This window comes from Sylvia atricapilla, chromosome 1 (genome assembly GCF_009819655.1).
Source record: "Sylvia atricapilla isolate bSylAtr1 chromosome 1, bSylAtr1.pri, whole genome shotgun sequence".
In the NCBI taxonomy this organism is placed as follows: domain Eukaryota; kingdom Metazoa; phylum Chordata; class Aves; order Passeriformes; family Sylviidae; genus Sylvia; species Sylvia atricapilla.
In genome coordinates, this window is record NC_089140.1 from 30,391,607 (window position 1) to 30,416,017 (window position 24,411).

Here is a 24,411-nt window from a genome sequence, read left to right on the forward strand (position 1 = left end):
GGTACATGATAAACAAGCCTTAAATGGTTTTGTCAGCTGATTCATACTAAAAAGCAAACATCTGAAATGGTCAATTCCTCAAACTGGTGACAGACCCTGTTTGTAGATCAGCATGAATATTATCCTATGTGACTTCTGTAATGAGTGCAAAAAATGCATTTTTGAGAATCCCAAAGAGTTCCAAAACTTACTGTGAGAGTGAAATTGGTTACATGAGCCTGTGGTTTGTGCACACTTAGACGAACAAGAACATAAACACAGCTGAGACGTGTACAACATGTGTGGATAGTTACTGCTGGTCACCTCAGTGACAGCTAATTTGTGACCTCTGTGTCTGCTGCAGGGCTGCCCACCATACCTCACTGGATCAAAGCTCTCCACCCCTGAGTGGGGCCTCGCCACCATACAAATACACTTTACCAGGAGCACAGGATGCTAAGGATGATTTTCCACTTCGTAAAACGGGTGAGTTAGCGTTGTTTATTTGAGCCCCTTGCCCAGCAATTCTCCCACCCTTTATTTTAACCAGCCTGTCCCTCAGCAGGCGTATATCATATTCCATAAATCCTATTCAAGATGGTACTCTGAGTATGTTCAGAGATCCAGGCTGCATATTTCCAAGGCCAGCCTGGCCACATGATACCAAGAGTTGGTGTTTCCCAGTGGTGACAGCTAGTGCAGGCTTCAGTTCTGATAAATCTTGTTTCTGAACAGATCATCTTGGATCTTTGTTTTCTTTGCTCTTCTTCTGGCTTTAATAACTCTCTCTGCCCTGCTTGGTAGGTACAGTATCTATCTTTGTATGTTTTAGACAATGTTTTTCGGGGCATTTTGAGGGGAAATCATGGAAAGAGGAGGAATTGGATTGATATTGTATTTTGTGTCATTGATTTTCAGAGTTTTTAGGCATATCACAGACTCACAGAATATTCTGACCTGGAAGAGAATGAAAAGGATCATGGATTCGAACACTTAAGTGAATAGCCCATATGGGGATCAAACCCATGACCTTGGCATTACCAGCACTGTGCTGTGTCCATATACACACATTTGCATGTCTTCTGACACATAGAAAGTGTTCTTTTTAAGGTTTTAGAATATTTTAGAAGAACTAACAATTCATCTTGACAGCAGGTGAACTGTAGACATAGCTTTTTCTGCACCATAAAGAAAGCTAGAATGGTGGTGGAGCCCATGTGGCTGTTGCCTCAGGACCTTGGTGCAGTGACTGGTATCCAGGAATGCAGGGAGACACTCAGAGGAGAGGGGAAAAAGGAAAAGAAAACATTAGATCGCTTATTGCATGAGTCTGCTGTTGAGTGATATAGTTACGTTCAGAGAGAAAGTCTGACTCCCTACTGTGCTAACAGCCTTTGAATGTGATTTAGCCACTGGGAGATTGAAAACTAACTGCAAAACTGACTTGAGAAGAAGTGGCATTTGGAACCAGCATATATTCAGAGCGAAAAACTCAGCCAGTATCTAATATTTTGGGGCAAACTTGCTAAGCTCACATTATATCCCCAAATATTTTCAAAGGAATAGAAGCATGAAAAGCAAAATGATAATTTATTCTAGCTGAATTACTCTTTGTACAATATGGTGGCAATACAATAAGATTCTATAAAATCAGGCTGTTCATCACAATAAACCCTTATGTGGTTCTCTGCTTAATATCCCTGAACAATGTATATTTTATATGCCAATAGACTATACATTTTCATTTTTTGAACAAAAGAATACATTCTACATCTTCTAAATGCTGTGAGTTCATGTACATGTATTTGAAATGCAGGCTTTAATTTTTCTTCCATGTTTATGTATCTTAAACGTTATGATTGATATTTATGATGTGTCAGACTGTTGATCTGTAAAACAAAACATTTTCAAACTTTGTAACAGTAAAGTTCTCGTACAGCTGCTAATACTTTTATATCTCTGTGGGGGTTTCAAAATATCCCTTAATTCAATTCTCATTGTCTGCATAAGAGGACCATGATATAATTAAATCCAGATGTTTTCTATATGTTATTCCAAATATTTGGGCATGCAGTGCATCAGTTCCAAAATTGAACAAAGGACATGATTACTCTCTGAAAAGAAATCTACAGAATAAATAGACAAATACTAATATAATCATTAGTATAACCATTTCTATGACATTGACATAGTGATTCTGATAAGCAAATATAAATGAAGTGTACATCATGTTGTACGTTACCAACAGAGGATATTTGATAGCTCTGTTGATATCTGTGAAAATAGCAGCTGTTGATATCCTGTTTACACATCCAGTCTGTCTGTGTACTAGAGATGTTTAATTCCAGTCTTCAGCAACATCCCCACAAAGTTTTCAATGATTGTTCATGAGGTTGAGTGTAAAAGCAACAGGAACCAAACTGACACAAGTCAAATGACCCTAAACTGCTCTGGGTGGCTGTTGGGCCATCCTCCAGGCAGAGGGGACATTGTGGAGCCTGTGTCATCCTCAGGGACTTTACTAGACAAAGATGTCCCACGAGCACTCATGTATATGGACAGGCTGTGAGCCTGCAGAAATCTGACCTTTGCCATGAGGGGTGAACCTCTTTTCCTTCCCTTTAGGCTATGAAGGCTTATTGCCACCGGCTCCTGGTAAACCCTCTGTGGTGCTGAACCTGCATGAAGTCAGCAATTCATATGAAAGCAGACCTCACATTCCTTTCAGCCTTTAGAAAGGAATACCTGTTGCGACTTTTAATTACAGCTTTGTTTTGCTTTTTAGGTTACTTTTCTTTTCTATTCTTTAAGATACAAGATACAGAGGTATCTTCTCTCACTTTGATAAAATGCTCTTGTAAGATAATTGTGATTGAATCAGGTACTCTGAGATCAGATTTAATGGGAAACAAAGCTGAATGATTCTTCCCTGACGTCCTAATGTGTTTTTCAGTGCTGAGGGAACACCAAGTGTCACACAGGCATTATAAATCATGAGTTTTGCTTGCTTACTTTCTTGTTCAGTAATCCATTTAATCTTTGCTTAATTAGTCCTGAGGTGGCATCTCCTTTTTAACCTTCTAAAAATTAATTCCGAGAGAATGGTACAAAGGAAAATATTTTCTGCAGCCTTTACTCTTCTAGTATCTAGAATGATGGAATGCTTAGGTAACTAGGGAAAGACTTAAGAGTCTTGCTCTGTCAGTGTTTACAGTTAGGTACCAGAGTTAACATCCTAGTGCAGTGACTGTGGTTACTCAACAAGTCTCACCCATGTGGATCGTTCCTTTCTGTACAAGATGCAGCAGAAGTTGTCAGCAGTGGGCTTCAGAAAGTTTAGCTGCATGGAGGATTGGGACTGTCCTAGGGGCTAGAGGCCAGGATATGCAACTCTTTGCACAGCTGCATTCAGATACTTGGTGTTGACAGACTTTGAAAAGAGCAGAGCAAGGGGAGCTATTGCTTCACTGGATAGATAAATACACCATAAGGAGAAGCTACACATCTGTAGCTATGAGCAGAATTTAGTGTAAACAGCATAAGATTAAATTTTAAAAATCCCCAAAACTTGCACCATGGATACCAATTGTAACATGTATTTTCTGCAAAACACTCGAAAGCCTGAGTAGCACATGGCTCATTAACTTTCAATGAGACTAATGCGTCTAAATTACCCAGAGAGGTTTGAAAATACCTCCCTATTACTGAACACTTTTGAAATTCATACTGACTGTTTTAAGAGCTCTGATGGGAGCCATGTACTTTTGAAAATCTGATCATTTAATATGGCAAGATTTGCATCTTGAGATCTTCTATTCTGTGACTATTTATCCACGAAAATATTATCCTCTTTTTGAGGTTACTGTAAAACTAATAAAAACACAATAAGCAACATGGGTTTGGTAATGTAGAAGATCTTTTGAAAGCATTTTTTTCCTGTTTTTTCTTTTACCTTTTTGAAATGCAGAATTTCTGTCAAGTGGCCCTAACATTTGCATTTTCTCCAATCTTTAAAGTTTCATTTCTTGTATGCAAGTGTTGACAGAAACCAGCAAAAGTCAGTAAGGTCCAACAAGGGTTAGCTCTCTAGCCAAAGCTGCATACTTTGTAAAAACGTTGCTGTAGGTGAAATTTCTTTATTTCGTTTCATGTTTTCCCCCAATTCTTGGGGACATCATCACGTCAAGTATGAACTGTTTTTTCTTTCCTGAGTTTAGCACAGTCATGGAAGACTGGGAATGTCAATTAGTATTTCTTTTCATTTTGTTTTTGTGCCAGTTGAACCTTCTTTGCGGTTGGAGTTGTACCCTTACGACTAGGGATCTGCAGATCTCTCACCATATAACAATTGGAGAAGATGTTTGTAGCTCACTTTCCAAAAATTGGAAGCATACTCAATGGAAACAGCAGGGGGATTTTTTTTAATAGCAAATAGTATGAGGTTCTTCCTTGAGTGGGAAAAGTTGTGTAATTTCATACAGGAAAAAAGAGGAGATGAAGGATTGTTTAATATTGTGATGAAAGTGAGGAAGAAGGCTGTCCTGCACAGCCTAAGATCACTCTGTGAAAACCATATTAAGTTAACCTGATTAGGCAGTAGAATAACAGTGTAGGTCTTGTGTAAATGAGAATGAAAGATTCGTGAATGAGAACTCAGCAGAATTTTTTTTTTTTTTTTTTTTTTTTTTAAGAAAAGAAATTAATTAGAGTATTTCCTTACAATTCTTTGTGTACTTAGTGACTCAGTAATTTACTGGAGCAGTTGAAAATCAGGTTTGAAGGTTTTTCTCCTTTCTCCTTTTGTGCAACCAAATTTTATTTCTGTTTGCATTTTCTAGGAAAACGCTCTTTTGTGATGTAATGGTATATGAAAAAGCTGGATTTCTTTTGGTTTTCATTTTTAAAATAAAGGCTTAGAGTATCCCTAACCCTCAATTACCATGTCTGCCAACATGAAGAAGTCCAGCTCAGTGGAGAGAAGTCCTGTTTTTCTCTGAATTTAAGAGTGAGCACAATAAATGGGAGAGGCACTTTGTTTATTGAAGCAGGGAAACAAGGCAAACATATGATTCTCCTAAGTTTATCCCATTTTCCAGGGATGCTAAGCATTCCTGCCTCTCCAGAGTCCTTGTTTTCCTGGGTTGGTGAACCATCTTTACAAATTTGGACTAGGCAATGTGCCCAGAAGAAATCAGTACTTATCACAGTGAGAAGGAGGAAAGGTACCCTGATCTTGATTCCTCTTCCTGTTAACCATCAACTGTTTTTAGCTTTCCCAAATTCAGTATCAATAACTTCAGAGCATATAATTGGTAGTAGGACATTTTAGAAAGAGGAAAAGCTTCCACTTGCAGTTCCAGGGTGAATCAGAGGCAAAGCTTCCAGATTCATGTAATGAACGAGCCAATCCAGTGTCCAGGCCCTGGGACCCAGCAGTTCCTAGGAAATGTGATGTGGTTGTAGCTACTGTGTGTGGCTGTTATTGTCTCCAGCCCATCAGAACCCTGCAGCCTCCCAAGCTGGGGCTGGGGAGGGATGTCCCGCCATTCTGATTGAGCTAAAGTTAGAGGAGAATTTATTTGAGGCAACTTAAAACTAAATAAAAATGAGTGCTAGAGAAGGCTTAATGACACTGTCAAAGAGAAAAGAATCTGTGGAGGTATGCTTTGGTATCATGAAAGCTGCCAGGGCCTGCACCAGGGTTCCACAGGAGTCGTCACCTGAATGATTCTCATGAAGACCATCATAGTTGACCCATCAGTGCAAGATTGTTCCTCTAATGTATTTTATGTAACGCTTTTAATTGCAGAAAGCAAGGGATTTTTTGAGTGGATAAAAAGCTCAGTCAGTTTCTGGATTCAATGTCTTTCTCTTTTAGCAAGAATCCCACTCTATGTATCTAGATCATGTTCTGTTTTGCCAGTAATTATTCTGTGAGGCTACCAGAATGGTAGCATCTTCCTAACTAAACTGATTATACAATCTTGATCAAAAGACTATCTTTTACTGACCAGTGTATAACCAAAACTGAATTATGAAGTTCTCTTTCATGCAAGTACATAGAACACTATGCATGTTTTTAAAAATGCCTTATAAATTAGCATTTATAAGTACCTTCCATAACTTTTTGATAATTAAGGAATCAGATACTTGACACCTTTTTGACTTCTGAACCTAAAGAAACATCTTCAATAAGCAACAGGGAGCAGTCCTAAAATCTAAAGCATTTTAAGAGCATAATGTCCATTGAAAATAAAGTGGAATGTTTTAATGGGTATTTCAAAGCTTTATTCCCTCTGGATAAATAAGTTACAAAATACTACATTAAAAATTTGAGATTGTTTGAAGTCAGTAGAAACAGTCCTGTTTGATTTCAGTAGGATTAGGATTTTTCTTGCACTTTATCTGGAGCAGGGAGTGACAGTTGAAAAGTTTTAGAAAAGTAAACAAGAATATCTAAAAGATGGCAAAAAGAGAGACACAGAGGAGGGAAAAGTGGAAATCACATGGTATGGGGTCATCCAAAATAGAAGATATTGGTTAGTAAAGACTGCACTTCTCCAAAATCCTGCAAAACATAGTTTCACTGAAAAATCTGTTCAAACCCACAACTCTAATTAAGGGGTTTAGCTGCCAAATAACATGTTGTGGCTAAAGCCAAGTGAGTATTACAGAGCCATTCATGAGCAAAGGCATAAGCTTTGTACTTTGCTTTTGATTTTCTCATGGGAAAGTAATATAAATGAGAGTGATACCTCCCTGTTGGCTTCAACTGTTAGAAATGCAAAGCATGCTGAAATTGTACATAATTCTCTTCCAAAGCAAAGGAAATAGCATTTCAATGGTTTTCCTCAGTGTCTCGTTGAGTTATGGTGGTGCACAATTATTCTTGTTAAATTGCTCTAACAGATGGAAGTTTACATTGTATATTTAGCTAATTAAGTTGTAGGGGATTGGAATTACATCCCAGAGCATAAAAAAGTCTATCTAAAAGTAAATTTATTTTAATTCAGTATGGTTGTGAAGGTGTGGTATGGGTGTCCAATTAAGACTTCAAATGTGGGGTTTTTCTTCTCACTTTTCTTAACATGAAGAAGAGGTACTTTCACAAAGTTGGCCTTGCCTACAGAAGAAGACAAACATGTCTTGAATTCCCAAATAACTTTGGAGCCAATTTTACCTTCATTTTTCTTCAGTGGGGCTGAATTGCCTTCCAGCTTTTGAGATAAACTTGGCCAATGGTTCTCATCTGCTAGGAGAGCAAGATATACGGTGTTTTGGTTGCTTTTGTTTTCTTGGCACCCTGTTGCCTTTGGACAACTTCAGAATGCAATTCAGCAGTCTAGCCCTAACCAGCTCACATTTACTGATGATGCTGATGCCCTGTTAAACTGGGGGCGAAGATAATGGTGTTTCATGGGGAATTTCTGAAGGTTGGTGAAATATTGGACTGTTGTTGAAATATTGGACTGTACTTTTTGCCTGACATCAGTGAGTTATCACTGCTGGATATTTTCCTAGATTAAAATCTCTGGGATTTAAACACCCTATGAACTAATTCCTTCTTTTTGGGGGCTTGGGAAACATACTCAATAACATGATTATTCTATAAAAAATAGACCATGTGTGTAGGGGTCAAATGGTGACCATAGCAAAAGCCTTGACTTTGGGGGCTTGGGCATTATCAGTGACAGTTCTTCACTGAACAGAGTATTCTTTCTTGGGATTCAGTGGATTTGGGAGGGGGATTTAGACTGAAGAGTGGGATTTGCAATATTTGCAGGAAGTCATTGTATGTATTCCCATTACTTCTTCCTAGCTAAAATCAGCTGATGTAGATGGTCAGAAGAAAGGGTAAGAATTACCAGTGGAGACCTAAACAGAAGGACTGCCAGTCATACAGACATATTTTAATTTATTTATTGAATTATTACCATTTAAATGAGAGATACCCTCTATTAAAGTGCCTGTTGCATCTTTTCTTCTGTACACCTCCTGAGAACTCCGATGCGAGTTGCCTCCAGAAAGTGCTGTAAAGGTGTAATAAAGTTACAGAATTTGGCGACGTGCAGAGAAGATGAAAATTATTTTTAAACTATCCTTGTTCCTTAATTCTATGGTTCAAGGCAGTAGAGTAGTATTTGCTTTTTAATCCCCTACTTATTATTGGAAAAGGATATTTTACCAGTAAGAAGATTAGGATGGACCTGACACAGTAGTGAAATGTCATAGTTTCAGCAGACTTGGATGTAATGAGGACTCATAAGGCCCAGTAAAACCATGACCTCCTTGAAACTGCTGTATGACCCTGTAGTGCAAATGCAAGGAGATGCTGATTTCTTTGCTAAAAACTTGAATTTTAAAAAAAATTCTATTAGGAGACCTGTTCTTTTGCCTTATAGGTTACATGAAGAACATGTATCAACAGGAAATACATCATACTGTTCAGATATTCAAGATCTCCAGTTCTGGCTAAATCCAAGCAGTAAAATACATAATTTCTACAACTCAAAATATTTGTTTCATTATCCATGGAAACAAGTATTATCATTCTAGGCATGTCTTATTATGTTTCATACAGTCTACAGTGAATAAAAAAAAAAAAAAAAGTTAGATATTTAAAGTAGCTTCAGGGACTATTTCATTTTTGAACCTGCTTTAGAAAATTGATGAAAATTTGCTAATCTTGTTAAATTGGTTTCCTTGGCCTGAAGAGACCAGAAGGGTTGCAATATCCTCTCTAATCTAGTTAGCTCTTTTACCTCATGTTTCACTAAACCTGTTTTTTTATTTAGGTAATGGACCTTAGTCTGAAAAAATAAAGCATTCTACCTTTTACAGAAGTAAAATAAAGCAAAGGACTAAAGGGTTTCACATATGATCAGCACTCCCCATAAAGTGAATGGTTGTGCAGGAAACAGTTTCAGTATATCCTGAAAACACATTAAGTGATGCAAGCCAGAAAAACAAAGCATCTCCATCCTGTACTGCTGTATCTGGTTCTCCTGCCTTGTTGGGACCACCCAGCACTCAGGTCCATGTAGTTCTTGGAAGAGCCTTAGAGGGCACGTGTAAATTACTCACTCTCATTAGTCTAATATAAAACTCTTTCAGAAGTGGCATTTAGAATCATCAGAATTGAGAAGCCATTGAACCCACAGAATTATACTATATGCAGACTACTGCTGTCTTCCAGTCTGCCATCCAGTGGGGAGAACGTCCACGTGTACATTGTCCAAATTGTCTTCCATTGGGATGTGGCCTTCTACAGCAACCGTCATTCAGTTGTGTATGAAGACAAAGAGGCACCACTCATCTTGCCTGTGCTTCATGTAATCGTGTGGGGGTGCCTGAAGCACTTTGTGACTGCCTACAGGAAGCCAAAGCAGCAATATTCAGCTCTTCATTCAGAGCACAGAATAGTTACATGATTGTGAGAACCTCGTGCAGTGAAGGCTGTGAGACCACCAGGTCATTCACAACTCTTCGCAGCTCTTCACAAAGCAGCTGAGGAAGCTGGAAACAGCTTTTGTCCCTGACCTGTCTCTCTCTGCCACTCTAGCTTTCTGCCAGGCTTTGGTAGCATCCATAGTTTTGCTGAGAGAGCTCAGATTGTTTTCAGATTTATCCTTTCTGGTAGTGCTTAGGGCTGTCTTGTGCATTTGACTCTGCCTACCTCAACTGAAGGAGGATCTGGGAAGTTTCTCCTTAGCCCACAACTTTCAGACCAACTTCTTAGGAACCTAAGATATGCCTGTTCTGGTTGGTTTTCTTGCAGTATTGATGTGGGATTTGACCTTTCCCTAGGTCTCCAGGTTGTGACATAGCATAAGCATGCAGGCTGCTTTATTGTTTATGTATATTACCAGAGTGACTGGGAGCCCACAGCACCCAGAAACCTGTTGAGCTATGCAATGGACCTGACAAAATAAGGGTCTTTTCATAGTGTGTTTTTTTCCAATTCTGCCCCTCCTGCTTCAGGATAAATCACAACAGAAATTTCCAAAGTTATCTCATTATCCACGTGCAGTATCTTCTTGAAAATACTAATTGCCAGAGTGCTAGAAAGAAACTTGACAAAGGATAAACCAGTGGTATGCTGGCAATACCCCCACTGTGCTAACCAGTGCCATCTTAATGTTTGTTTTGCAGTTCTGATGGCCTGTACCCATGCATCATCATTTTGTGCTGTAACTTTAAGCTAGTTTAAGCATGGAGTGTTATGGTTGTGTGTTGTACAGCACAAAATCCTTGTCTGTACAGGAGTCTCTCATACAATAGTATTGAAAAAAAAGCAACCTGTGTGGTGTGAATAAATAGATTTCTCGACTGTGTATTCAGTTACTGATATTCTTAGATACGAGCCAGAAAAAAACCCCAAACCCCTGCATGGAGTACAGTGCAGAATATATTCAAATCAGTATCACATATGACTCTTCACAGCTTAGAAAAATGGTAGCTAAAGAGATAGAAAATACCTGTGAAGATTTGCTTTAAGGTCTTGAAGTCTTTGGTTTTTAATTGTTTCTGGTGACCTAATTATGTCAGGGAAGTTCAGTTTGCTGTTTTAGAAAGGATCTGAGTGGTGACAGTTGATGCCTGGGTGATGGCAGCACCCAGTTTATATTTCTAGAGGGGGATGTCAGTTTTGCCGCTGTTGCTCATGCTGGTGTTGGAATCTTTTTAGCCAAAGTTAGCATAATTTACCTCAACTGCCCCACAGCTTTTCTAAGCCAGCCTGCTTGTGAGGAAAAGGAAATGCTTTCACTTTGGAGCCTTTCGGAATCTGGACAAAAGCTCACTTTCTGTTCTTCAGGCTTCCTATATATGGCTTTAGCCTCAAGATGAGGACCTGCTTGCTATGCACTCTCTCCCATCCCCCATTTCCTGCCTGGCTTCATTAAATGCTGATTTGAAGTTGGTACACACTCTTCTGATACAAAAGTACTACTGTGTTCCAGGAACCATCAGAGAGTAGTGCATTATTGTCTTTTACATTCTCTTCATACATGTCTTCTCCCCATGCGTAAAAAGGATTTTCATTCCTTCTTCTTAAATATCTCTGTATGTTTAATAACAAGAAACAGTGAAGCAAAGCCCTGTCAAGAAAACCTCAGCTCATTTGGGAGCAATCTGGCTCCAGGCTATATTCTTTAATGCCTGTATCTGCAAATTGCTAATATTAAGCAAAGTGGAGTATAGAACATAATGGCTTCACTGAATCATACTCCTATCTTTCATGCTTGTATTTGAGCATCATGTTTCTTAGGAGAGACTAGCTTTCTTTCACTGATCAGTGATGGCTCATGTGATGAAATTATGGTGTACCTACATAGAAACCTGTATATTTTCCATTTTTAACAGTACAGTTACTTTATTATTTTGTCCTTTATAAAGCTACTATAAAATATGAGAAAATTCATTTAGACAGTTTTTCTTCTTCACCTACATCTGAAGTTCTTAATTCTGTAGACACAATTACAAGTCATGGCAGAATGTTAGGTAACCAATCCTTTGATTGCCTGTAATATCTTCTGCTGTTGTTTAAACCAATCCTTTTTGTGTCTTTGATATCTGTTTTCCACTTAGAATCATTTAAAGAGTAATACCAGTCTGTAATTAGCAGCACTAAAAAGACAATAAGCCAGGTAATAGCAATAAAACTGAGCAAGCCATATTACTGCAACGTCTCATTATTCCAAATTAAGCTACATCTACATAAACAAAGTAATTTTTAGACTAGACTTTCCTGAAATACTCTGAAGTGGTTCACTCAAATGGGTATCAGCTGATTCCCGTTGAGAACAATGACTTTGGCTTCGATGGCCTTTAGAGAAAATATCTGTGTTGTTTTGTTTTCTTTGCAACAAAACACTTTCAAATAATATATGTTCACTTTCTCCACGTGGCAATTGTTACTCGTTCCAAAGTGCTAAACATAATATAAGTGCAAAGATTTGTGGAGCAAAGAGGTTAGGAAAACAGAGAGCAACTAAACCAATATCAGCTGTATACTGTTTCTTAGTGTGATTTTAGATTCACAGCCCAACCAACCAAATTGCTGCCATGAAAATTTGCCATCCTGTGTTCCTCGTCCTCATGGCCACATTTCTGGCCACGTCCTCTTGTTTTTCCTTTGTCTGTGGCATTTGGGCTCCTTGGTCAGATTATTCAGTCCACTATAGCTGGAGTAATCAAACCCACTCCATTCCACAATTCCAGCACTTAGAGAGGTCTCCTTTCCTCAGGAAGGTGAGATACAAGATATCTGCTCTATGGGCAGAATTAATCTAGGTTTGAGTTCTGGACCCCAGTGGGATGGTTAGCATATTAGAAGTTAGCCACGTGCATTAATTTATTTTCTGGCTATGTCAGTGTCTTGCTTTATGGTTGAATCACCATATAGATTCCCTGATGGTCTTTTTAATAATTTTATGGTATTACTGTAGCAAATAAAGTTACCTCTTAGGGACTTGTATTTGCTTGAGAAAGCTACTCTGCAGCAAATTGAGGAGTAAATCTTGAGCCTCAAAAGTTGTTTGGCATTGACTCCCCATGTGACAATTTTCCTAATGGAGGATGCCTTTGTGTGATGAACACAGCCAGCAATGGATTAATTAAGCTGAGCAAAGGAGCAAATACTGTGCAGTAAAAATACTCAAAGGGTGGCTAATGCGAAACAGTTATTTTGAAATTACCCCTCTGTAGAACCACTTCTAAGAGCCACTAGTTGAAGTATTGAGCGAAATACTCATTTGAAACATCAGGCAAATTAATTATAATAATTCTGGGCCATTTGCTACTAAGACTTTGCAAGCGTCTTGCAAATAACTAGGGGAACAATCTAATTTAAAAAAAATAAGGTTTGAAAAAATTATTTTCACTTCTGCTAACGTTTGCATTTCAGAGTTTAAAGGACTAAAACTGTTTCTAAATGATCTTACATATGTGCTTTGAGGCAGTCAGTGTGTATATATAGGTACATATATATATATACACATTTATAATTGCAATCCACAACTCTATATTTGAAGGTTAAAAGACTTAATTTTGCCTTTTTTAACAGTCAGAAGAGAGTTGACAGTTACAGATACCTCATTACTGCCCTCATGTAGGAGTGCATCAAAGCACACAGGGTTGCTGTTGTGATCCATACCTCTTGCAGTGAACGATAATTCTGCCCCAGCATTGGTGGAGCAGGATGGTTCAGTGATCTCTATGGTCACACACTGAGCCAATGCCTCAGCCACTGCTGGGAAACAAGAAACCAGTGTTCAGTTCTGCATTTTTTTCATCAGACCAGATATCCTCAAATTGCTTAGATTTGTATATTTTGTCCACTGAAACCAGAATTCTTTTAGCTAGCCTTTGAGTCCTAGTGAATACCATGTTAGGAGCTAGCAGTGTCTCAGGGAGAAAATGCAGGAAAGCAAGAATTTGAAGCACTCTTCAAACATTGGTTTTGATTTGTATTGGGAGGTTTGTTTCATAATCTTAAAACCACTATTCTCCATGCCATTTAATATTAAAATTGACTATTTCCATTTTAAAATTATTGACATTTTTCATGCATCTTCTTGGATGGCTCATAAATCCATACATTGACTTTAAAGTTTGGTTTCTGTGCTTATATGATGGAATGATGGATTCAGATGCAGAATATGATGGGAATTTGGTAAAAATAGAAAGGGAATTACAGTGACTGAGCATGAAACATTTACATAGAAGTTGAGAATTTCTCCAGTGAGTGTTGCAGAGGATTTGTTTCATGGTCATCTGTCACAGATGCACAGACAGAATATATGCAGGCATGTTGTTCTGATTTTGAAGAGTAGAGAATAGCAGAAGTTGAAATATATGTAAGTGCAAAAGGAGTGAGCGACTTTTCTTTTACACCTGGTAAGATCTGTGGTGATAGCATGTAGTGTAATCATAACCCATTATTATATTTTATATTTTCAGTTTCATTGCAAATGGTATCCTAGATAGTAAACAAGTCATCTGTACTTTATTGTTAGAACCATTCATCTTTACAGTGGTAGTAGGTGATAAAAATAAATATCTAGTTAATGTGTTTATTATTAAAGATTTCCAGTGTTGTGCTAGCCTATGTGTGCTTGGTCTGAAATGTATTGAAGGCACAGGGTGTTCAGAGGGCAGCCCTTGCCGTGTTCAGTGCAGCACATGGCAAAGGTCAGCGTGTGGCAGCAGGTATTGTTGGTCACAGCATCTCTGCAGTGAGGTGCAGCCCCTTTGCCCTCCACTGACCATTTCCAGCTTCCTCATCACTGAGGGAACAGGTGGGACAGAAGGAAAAAAATGTGTGCAATGTGACATGGTGGGCAATGGACTAGAGTAGAAGTGTTAGGATTGAGTTTCTGCCCCAAAGTAACAAATGGTGTAATTCTGAATTGAGTGAAGATAAAATATATTTTGGTTTTCTGCTAACACTTTCTCCTTCTTTACGCTGGGTTTAAATTTGTGCATAGGAGAGAGAATTGATCCCAGTTTCTAGCTCTCTCTATTTTGAGATACTGCTTAGCCAATCCTCAGTTCCAGGAAGGGAAATATAAACAAATTCTATTCCACAATTATCTTTGACTAGCTCTTAGCAGTCTGTTTGATACAGGGTTTACTTGAAGAACAAATAAATGACTACATGAAACATTTTATCATGCTAAAAATACTACAAAATTAAAAGCACAGCAGAGCTGGCCTTCATGTGAAAAGACTGTGTCCATTAAGGAAACAAAGGTGTAACTTGCCAAAGGTGCATTGTATATAATCCTAGGTTTTCTGGGAATCAACCCTACTTCATCATTTTCAGAGCATAGATTTTTCTCTGTAAATGTTCTTAGGACGCTGTCATAAATCTAGTTGTTTGGTGTGTTAGTCAGAAAACATTAAAGTTCTGGGCCTAAAATCACTGACCAAGAAATGTTCTGCCAGCAAGGCTTGTCGTAATTTATATTTCTCAGAGAAATCAAAAGGCACCAGTGGAGGCTAATCTGTTTCTTCAATTAGACCTTAATCTAGTTATTAAATTCCAAGTTCCAAGATGTGTTTTCCAAGTTTTCACCTACAAGAGATATATAAATAATGTAAATTAAATTTGCATTCATATTTTAGTATTTACTATACTTAGGGTAGTAACAATAATTAATGGGTAAACTTCAGAGTTGCAATGGAATGAGAAATATGCTGAGATCCAAAGCACTTCAGGTCTTTTCAATTCTTTCCTAGCTTCCAATATAAATGAAGTTATATGAGCAACAAGATGATTGAGAAGATTGGGCAGTAAAATCTCTGCCTCCAAACACTCCTGGGATCAGATGAGCTCCTACAGGGTCAGTGGTGTCTGACAGGAATTGTATTTGTATTCACATGTTTTCTTCTCTTCATTTCCAGCTTCAGAGCCAAATTTGAAGGTACGTTCAAGATTAAAACAAAAGGTGACAGAAAGGAGAAGCAGTCCTTTACTGAGGAGGAAGGATGGAAATGTCAGTTCATTCAAGAAGCGTCTTTTCGAGGTGACAGGTAATTAAGAATGGGGAAATTCTGTTGCCACAGCTCACAGAATAGTGGTGGTGCATCAGAATTGAAACTTGCTAGCAAAACATCATTTTGCTTGCCAAACAAATTGAGCATTTGAAGTATTTGGCCTCATCCTGACGATTCTTGCTTTGACTTTGCATTGATGATATTTAGTAGATTTGTGGCGTTTTCAGGTGATCACGCCATACCTTTATGCAATCAACTGTTACTAGTCTATCAGACATATATTTGAATTCACTTGATATATCAGAATTATGTCACACCAAGATGGAATTAAAATACAACTTGAGCAAACACATTGGTGTCCCTGTATGTGCAATTCTTGTGACACCTTTACACAGTATGTCATGTGTGAAACTGGAACAGAGATGTCAATGTAAGCATGAAAGTTACTAAGCAAAGTAGTTTCCTTATAAATTATTTCCAGATTACAATTTTTCTACAGCTAGTTTGTAAATTCCATTTGCAAATCTCTCTGAGATTCTTGATATCCACTTCCTTTGTTTTCACTGAGATCTTTGCAGTTAGCATACTTACAAGTAAGTTATAAAATGAAATATTTGTCACTGGAGGTTTTTTCCTGATGCCATTGAAAGAGCAGAAGCATGAAAAAAGATGTCTTCTTTTCCTGGCTCTGACAATAACTTGGAGCCTTTCAGATTGCTGTTATAATTATTAATATTGACTATATGTCATTTTGGACCTTTCATAACCCTGGTTAAACATTGTTGCCTGAAGTCTTTTTCCCCTTGCTTTTTATTGCCTATTTATACAAAAAAGTGCTATTTTAATTTTTAAAAAACGAGAAAAAAAGATTAAGTTTGTATGTCTCCACTTCTCTGATACCTATTGGAAATACAATGCAAGGACTTCTACATGGCCATTTAGTATAGCTAGGTATGGAGTCCCTTCAGTAAATCAAGGAGTAAGAGATTAAAGTAACAGCTAGGAAGCCTCCTTTGATGTCAGTCAAAGTGAGAACATATTTTTGCATGTGAGAACATATGAACTAAGACACAAAGAGTAATAAGTAAACAAGCAAAGAAATAGCTATAGAATATTAGGTGACACTAATCTTAATTATTAATTAATTAATATCTAATTAATTAGATATTAATTACTTTAACTACGTGAGTGCTTTAATTTGAGAGCTATCCCTTGAAAGAGGGTTACCTCCACTAGAGGTTTTCTTTTCCGTCTTTAACCTTCTTAATTGTTTCCATTACATAAGTAGAATTTATATCAGTGTAGAATTTATATGAGTAGAATTAGAATAACTCAATACAACAACATAAAATGAGGTCATCCTCTTCTCCTTTGTCTTTGACAGAACTTGAGACATTTTAAATCAAGATAGCATGCAGCCTTTTTAATGTCTTTACATACTGTAAATATCCCTTCATATTTGTACCAAAGATGTAGTGAAGGTGTATATTTTGCCATTACTTTTTGTGTGTGTAATGATTGGTCCACAATGGGCTCATCCCCTTCCTAGACAGAAAGGATGGCAGTAGGCCTCATCTCTTACAGAGCCAGGACTCTTCACAATTAAAAAGGAAAGAGTTTCTTTTCTTTACTCATTACAAGCTCTGTGTCGGTGTCTCTGCCTGATAATGAGTATCATAACCATCTTTGTGTGAGAAATAAATACTGAATTATTCTTATGTGACACAGACAGATCAGAAGGGGAAAGATCAAGATTATCTTTCCTTGTTAGTTGCAAAAAGAAAACCAAAGAAATGGAAGATGAATCAAGAGTCTTTAATGTACGTAAATAGTGCAACCAATAAATATTTTTCAACAGCAAAAAAGCTCTATGCTATAAAGAATATATAATTAATCAAGATCATGTATACCTTTCCAGAGTGAAATTCATGTATGTTTAATTTGTTTTTCAGAATCCTCAGTCAGTAGCAGCTCCCCAGGATCAGGTCCCAGTTCCCCAAGCAATGGTCCTACCAGCAGTGCAACAGAAAATGAAACCTCAGTTTTGTCATCTAACATTCAAGCTGAGGTAAGACTCGTTACTGTGTAGATAAGTGCTCAGGTTTCTAGACTGAAGACAACAGAAAATTTGATTTGATCATACTCACAAGCAGAGTAATTGGGATACCAGGACACTTCAGACTGTCGTCACAGTATGTTATATATGTGATATATCTTTATGTGTGAGATGCATGTTCAGAAGGCTCTATGGTGACAACAGTTCAGGGAAAAGAAGCAGTAGTGCTACTGGGAGAGTGGAGGGAGCTGTAAAAGGAAGTTAAACTTTTAAAGTTACAGAATATCACCTTCTGTGCTCAGTGCTGAATGCTGATAAAGAACTGGATACAAAACTGTGATTTAGGCACTGGTGATCCTAACACATGAGAGCTAAGGTGGTCCCAGGTTCAGGTGAATGCTGAAGTAGATTTCTTTAATCACAGTATTTTAGTTAGGTGACTAAATCCTTGTCACATCTCCCTTTTATTTTACTGTATCTCAGTTTCCTTATCAGGGCAGTACTTAACCACTGTAAATGTCATGGCAGAATTCTTGAATACTTGTTTTGTAAAGTGAGATTGTAAACGGAAGGAATCTTAACTACTCCCTATTCCATTTCATACATACGTGCCTATATCAACAGGAATGCAGATGGTAAATCAGTTGTGATAAACCTCATTTAGCACAGATGACATGCCCAAGTCATGCTTTCCATGGCAATATTGTAAAGGGACAGTAAACTAATTCAAGTAAGAGAGATTCAAATTCCACAATATTCTATATCCAACTGATACTTACCGCAGTTCCTGCTTTGGCAAGATTTCCTATTAATTGTTTTATGCTGTTTATGTTATAAAAATCATGTAAGAAAATGTGATTTAACAGAGTTTTAGTTAATGGAGCTATTTCTCCAGGTCAGTGGCAGGACATTCACCTAAAAAAAACCCCTGGAATGGGCAGTTCAACCTCCAGCAGTGACTTTTCCCCATAATGAATTAATTGTGTGTGTGAACTATGATCCAGAGGGCAGGTGGGTGACCTCTGCACACTGATTAGTAGCCTCTCTCTGGCCCGTAACCAAAAAGAAAAAAAAAATTGCATTGATGGCTAACATGTGGTCTTGTCTCATAGCCCCCCGTATGTGATTGCAAAGAAACTTAAATGGTGCAGAGTAAGATCCATCGTTAGGATTAGATCAGATCCCAGTTCAGTGGAATTAAGTTGTGTATTTTACTACTGGGAATGTTTTAGATAGAAGTTGGTAATATGTGGGTGTTATTATGTGCTGTATTAAACAGGAAAACTTATCCAATTGGATCTTATGTTGACTTGAGGATTCTACAAATTAGAAGGACATTTATGTCTCAGACTGATACCTGCTGCTCATGACTTTGCATGTTACAGATTCTGCATACATGCACCATCAGAAACATACACAGGCTGGTGGTCTCTGGGGAGATCTGGAAAGGTTGTAGCAAAACCAGCAGTTATATTCTGTTTGGCAGTAGAACATTGCATTGCATATTGTTTGCAACTTCTGTGCCAGACATCAATAATTATAAGCCCAACACACAATCAAAGATGCTCAAAGGAGCCTAAAATGTTCCTTTAGAAGTTGAGCTCTGCATGCTGGCATCAGTCACTTCACTTGGTGAAATGTGCTAAGAAGCTGAAACTACAGACTTCCACTTCTGGATCCAGCTGGGGATTTCTTTACCTCTCTGGTTACTTGGCTCTCAGTACTGTGGTCCTGTGGGTTCAAACATTTTTCCGTAAATCTCAGCTTTGGTGATTCTTATTTCAGTGGGATTTTCTTTGGTAGTTTAACGGCAGTCAAACTCCTACATATCTCTTTCCTAGTATAGCTAGCCAGCTCTCAAAGGCTATACAGCTAATATATTTTTAATCAGATTCACAAAGTACAGAAGTTTCTAATAATAGGATGAGTGTTCCAAAATCACCCAAAATGCCACTTGTTTTTCTGTAATCCCGTATGACTCACGTTGCTGTTGTTTCATAATCGTTGTTGTGACATTTGCAGTAAGTGTTGTGCTCATATCTGAGTGGGTGGATAGCCGCAGTTTTCATGGCAGCAAATAAAACACTTTTTGCTGGGGAAAAACAGGTTGCTATGACAGAGTCATTTACCAGTAAAACATGAGTCAGTTCCATAAATGATTACACTCCAGTGCATGGACAGAATTAGAGCATTATCAGTAATGAAGCAGATTTTTAAAGTATTTTTACCACATGCATTGGAATAGTGAGACTTTTAAGTGGTTTACTCACTGGAGCAGACAGTCTGGTGGGTAGAGGTTTACAGTTTTTTGAATGAACAAAGGTGTACTGCACATGCTGCAGCTTTGCAGATAAGCTTTTACTATCACGGTTCCCTTAATAGTACTTTCACTACCATTTGTTAAAACACTGGTCTCATTATATGAAACTTGAAAGTTGAACTCAGGATTTTAATTGCACGTTATAAATAAAATCCTGTTTTTATTAGGCACAGTTGTCTCCAGTATCATCAAGGTTCACCGCAGTAGCTATTTGTCTCCTATAGCAGGCCATACACTTTTCAGGTCACCTGCTGTGCTGGGGCTAAATTTTACTTTCCTGAGAAATGCAAGCAGAATTGAGCCCCTGCACAGCATGTCCCTTGAGTTCAGAGGGACAACCTGCTTTAGTCATGTGAAATGATTAATTTTAGGCATTCATGGTCTGGTCAAAAGCCATTGAAGGCAATGGAAAGTTTCCAGTTGCTGTAACTGGGCTCCAGGTCAATTTCTTTCTTCTGTTTGTGCTTTGGAAAGCAGTATTTCCTAGAATATCACTTGATTATACAGGAGATATAAATTATAAATGGGACAGGTAAACACGTATTTGTTTTGTACAGCTCCACAGCACCATGCCTTTAATACTCAGCTTTTTGAGGTTATCTTTGTAAGGAGGCAGTGGAAAAATGTACAGGTTTCTTACCAGCTGATGAGGTTTGTGACAAGTGTATGTGAAAGGAGTCTAAATTAATTTTTTCAAAAATCATCCCAAAAGTCTCAAGAAAGACAAGTGTAAATAATTGTGAATATTGAAAGCTGTGACAATTAGTTCCACAGTTGACAAGTATTAAAGGCAAATCATTTTGTCTTCCCCTCATAATCTATGAATGTGCATATAAACGTGCACACATAGGTGTTCCTGCTCTCAGCAGGTCCCACAGCACAACCGGAGCAGGGTGGTTCATGGTTACTTGTTACACATGGTGCACTGTTACACTGAGTTCTTGTACTCTATTTTAAGAAAGAGGATAACTCTGTTGACAGGCTATTTTAAGCATCAGTAAGCAGGATCCGTGGGCCCAATGAGTAGGTACGTAGAGGAGCAAGTAGGACAAGTTGCACTTTGGGGTAATTTAGGTGCCAATCCAAACCACCGCATCTGGATGTAGGATGAGGACATGGCTTAGCCATTGTGCTGCCAAGTGACTCTCTTGATCACTCCTGCATGTGCCACCATTGCAAGGAATTGTTGGCTGTGGGAAATGGATTTGTAGAGAATTTCAAAGCCTGACAGAAGGCTCATCTGTATGCAAACTTTGAGATAAGAAATGCTGACTTAGAAATGCCATGAAAAGGACAGACATTGTTAAGACAGAAATGGAACTAGAAACAAGTTTCAAAGGATGGCCTTGCAAATAAGACTAGATACTTTGGAGAAATAAAACTATGAAAAATGCATTGTAGTAGAAACCACGAGAGGTAATTTTAGATAATTATCTTTAAGCCATTTACAGCATTCTGTAGCAAAAGCTGATAGGCCAAGAAATGCTTATAATGTATTGTAATTAGGAAATAGTTGACTTCTGATTGTGATAGCCTGAGTGATAACATCTGTATTGTCTCACCCTTCACGAGACTAAAAATAGACTAAAAGTTTTTAAAACACCTCTCAGTTGCCCCATCTCTAAGTCAGAAAAGGGCATAATCTGACAGTTGACCATGTAAAAAGAAAAACTGCAGCTGGGGTCACAAATTTCTGCCTCTGGGAGTCCCTGCTTGAGCAGGGTGCTTGGATTAGATAATGTCCAATGGTCCCTTTGAGCCTTACCCATTCTGGATTCTGTGATACATAGAGGACCCTAATCTATGCAGGTGGACTACTGATTTATTTTTGGAGATGAGGTTAAACTGATGCTTAGGATAATATTACCTGAAAATACTTTAAAAAATCAATCACTTACCAAAATGAAAGTGGCAGGTTATTAGCAGTATTAGAAATTAAATGAAGAGGCTTTTACTAGTTAACTCCTGTTTTCAGTAGTGAAGTCCTGTAGTAAATAACATCATTGCTTCTGCCTGATGAAATAGTCACGCCTTACCTTAGTGTGGTAATGTGTTTTACTGCTGTACACCCTGCCATTGTTATTTTTTGTTGATTCTAATCTTAGAAGGTAATAGGGGTATACCAAAACCTAAATATTAAACACAAGTCTTTCAAGTGGCTTTGTATCAATGCTGCCATTGCTACAAATTTGATTATATTCTAGGAGGCACATTAGAGTATCCTTTTTCACTTAAATATTTGTAGACTCCCTCCATAATATCTCCAAAGTCTTGACATACTTGCATTTATTTATTGTCAAAGGTGGATGTTATCAAGGCAAGACACTGTTAGCCAGGAATTAATGTAATATACAAGTGGAGCTTCTTTGTTTCCTACACTATCTGTTGACATTCCCTAGGTACCAAAAGAAAATTACAGGGATAGACTTCTACTGTTATTGTCTCAGTGATAGGTCGTATCTCCAAACAAACTGTATGAGGAAGGTTATGTTTTGGAATAACATCCTGTGTTTTTGTGCTTAACCACTTTTCATTGATGGTCTGAAGTTGCATTGTATTAACACGAAGCATTTTACAGAGTTAATTGATATTCCAGGTTTGTCCAGGGGAAAATCTACAGCTCCCCACAACATGCTTGACAAGTTATTATATTTACTTTAGTCAAAGCCCGAGTGTGCTGTATCCCTCTTGGAGGTGGTCTATTATTGGAGTCCCATATGCTTTTTGTTTGGGAAGAAAGCAGTCACTGTGTCATACTGTTACACAGGGTATTCTTTTTCAAGGATGTTGTTCCCTTGGGGACCATATCATGCCAGAGTTCCTAAGTCTAATAAGACCTTTGTAGCTCTTATTGTGTCAAAGTTCTGGGAGGGAAGCAAGAGTTAAACAGAAAATATAATTCAAGCAACTTTACTAGACCACATGTTGAAAAATATCACTGTTCAAGCAGAAAGGCAAAGGCTTCAAAAAGATTCCTGACATAATCTTTTTATGTTTCTTCCCAAATAATCTATGGAAATAAAAAGGGTGATCTTTGTAGAACGTCTGGTTATATTTTAAAGTAATTAAAAATATATCAGCAGTTCCATGTCCTTGAAAACTGTATCACAGTTCTTCAAAAGAAGTGTTAAAAATTTTAACTTGAATGGATTAGGAAAGCTGTGAGGAGTATCCCATCATCAGAGAATGACAGGGTATTGGTTTTGTATATATACCAACAGAGAGAGAGACAAGAGAGTCTGTTATTTTAAATGGCAGATGTGTCAATATGGCTAACTTCCTACACAAAATTTCCATGTTAATGGAAGCAAATAATGTGCCTGAAACATCCCCATATCATAATCTGGCTAACAAAAGACATGGACTAGTTAAAAACCACATTTCCTACCTTACAGCAAAACTCATAAAAAACGTGGTAAAGGTTTAATACATCCATATTTATGATTCAGCTGGTTATAATCCTTAATTTGCTGCATAAATTCCCACTGAGTTTGACTTTCTGGGATTTAAAGTCCAGTTGATGAGAAGAACTGATGTTGAATTGATGAGAAGTTGATGAGATGGTCTAGGAATCCTCAAGATTTCAGTTTTTCATTGCAATCTGATTTACTAATTAAGGAATAATCCCAGAACACGTGTTTTCTTAAGAAAAGTGTTTTTACAGGGACAGTAATTTTTTATATCTGGAACTCCATGGGAATGCAAACCAATGATTGGTGCATAATTGGCTTTCAGTGTATTGGGATACAAGCATAAAATAACCAACATAAAAAGCTGGAAGATTTACTTTTGTTGGTTTTCCCCTTTATTCTAGCACCTGGTTTCCCAGCAACGCCTTTTGATACAGGATGAATCAGTGAACTTGTTGAGTCTGTACACATCCCCTTCTCTGCCCAACATTACCTTGGGACTTCCAGCAATACAACCTCAAATCAGTGTAAGTGACCAGTCTCAAGCCTTCCTGCATATGTTTGCTTTCAGAAAATCTACTTTCTGATTATTCTCTTTATATTTTTAGCATTTTGGAACACAAGCATTTCAGAGTAGGAACCAGACCTCTCTATGCATTGGGCAATATCTGGATATTTAAGGGCACAACCTGAAAGCAATATTCATTCTTGATCTCAAAAAGAAAGTGTCAGTGTGGATCTTAGCTAACTAAGATGCACATGCATTGCATTTGTGCCAGATAGCAGATTTCAGATGTGGCAAGTAGTATATGAGGAGATTATTTAGTATAAAAGTATGAGGAGATTATTTATTAGAAAAGTTTGAATTATATGATCGTTTCTACCTGATAAATTACTGCACCTGTAACTTTTTATGAGATTCCAGTGATGACCTAAACTGAGCTGGAGCATTGTAGAAGAATGTAGTATTTTTCTAGCTCAGTAAAATACCTGAAGAGTTTGCTACTGGTGAAAATTTACCTGCTTAAAAAAAAAGAAAAAAAAAAAAAAGAAAAAGAAAAGTTAAAATAATGATATATGGTGGTTCAATACTACAGGGTGTGAATTTGTAATTTCTATGAAGAAATTAGATGTTGTAACTGCAG

The 24,411-nt window shown here is 37.7% G+C and overlaps 1 protein-coding gene across 3 annotated transcripts in view; it reads left to right on the top strand.

Moving 5' to 3' along the window:
- HDAC9 (histone deacetylase 9) overlaps positions 1 to 24,411 on the top strand; it is a 273,052-nt gene that overhangs the window by 54,497 nt on the left and 194,144 nt on the right. For all 3 annotated transcript variants that reach the window (XM_066318427.1, XM_066318441.1, XM_066318436.1), the window contains 4 exons: positions 344 to 465; positions 15,388 to 15,516; positions 17,433 to 17,548; positions 23,671 to 23,793. In XM_066318427.1, coding sequence (XP_066174524.1) covers positions 344 to 465; positions 15,388 to 15,516; positions 17,433 to 17,548; positions 23,671 to 23,793 — 490 coding nt within the window. The remainder of the gene's footprint in view (positions 1 to 343; positions 466 to 15,387; positions 15,517 to 17,432; positions 17,549 to 23,670; positions 23,794 to 24,411) is intronic.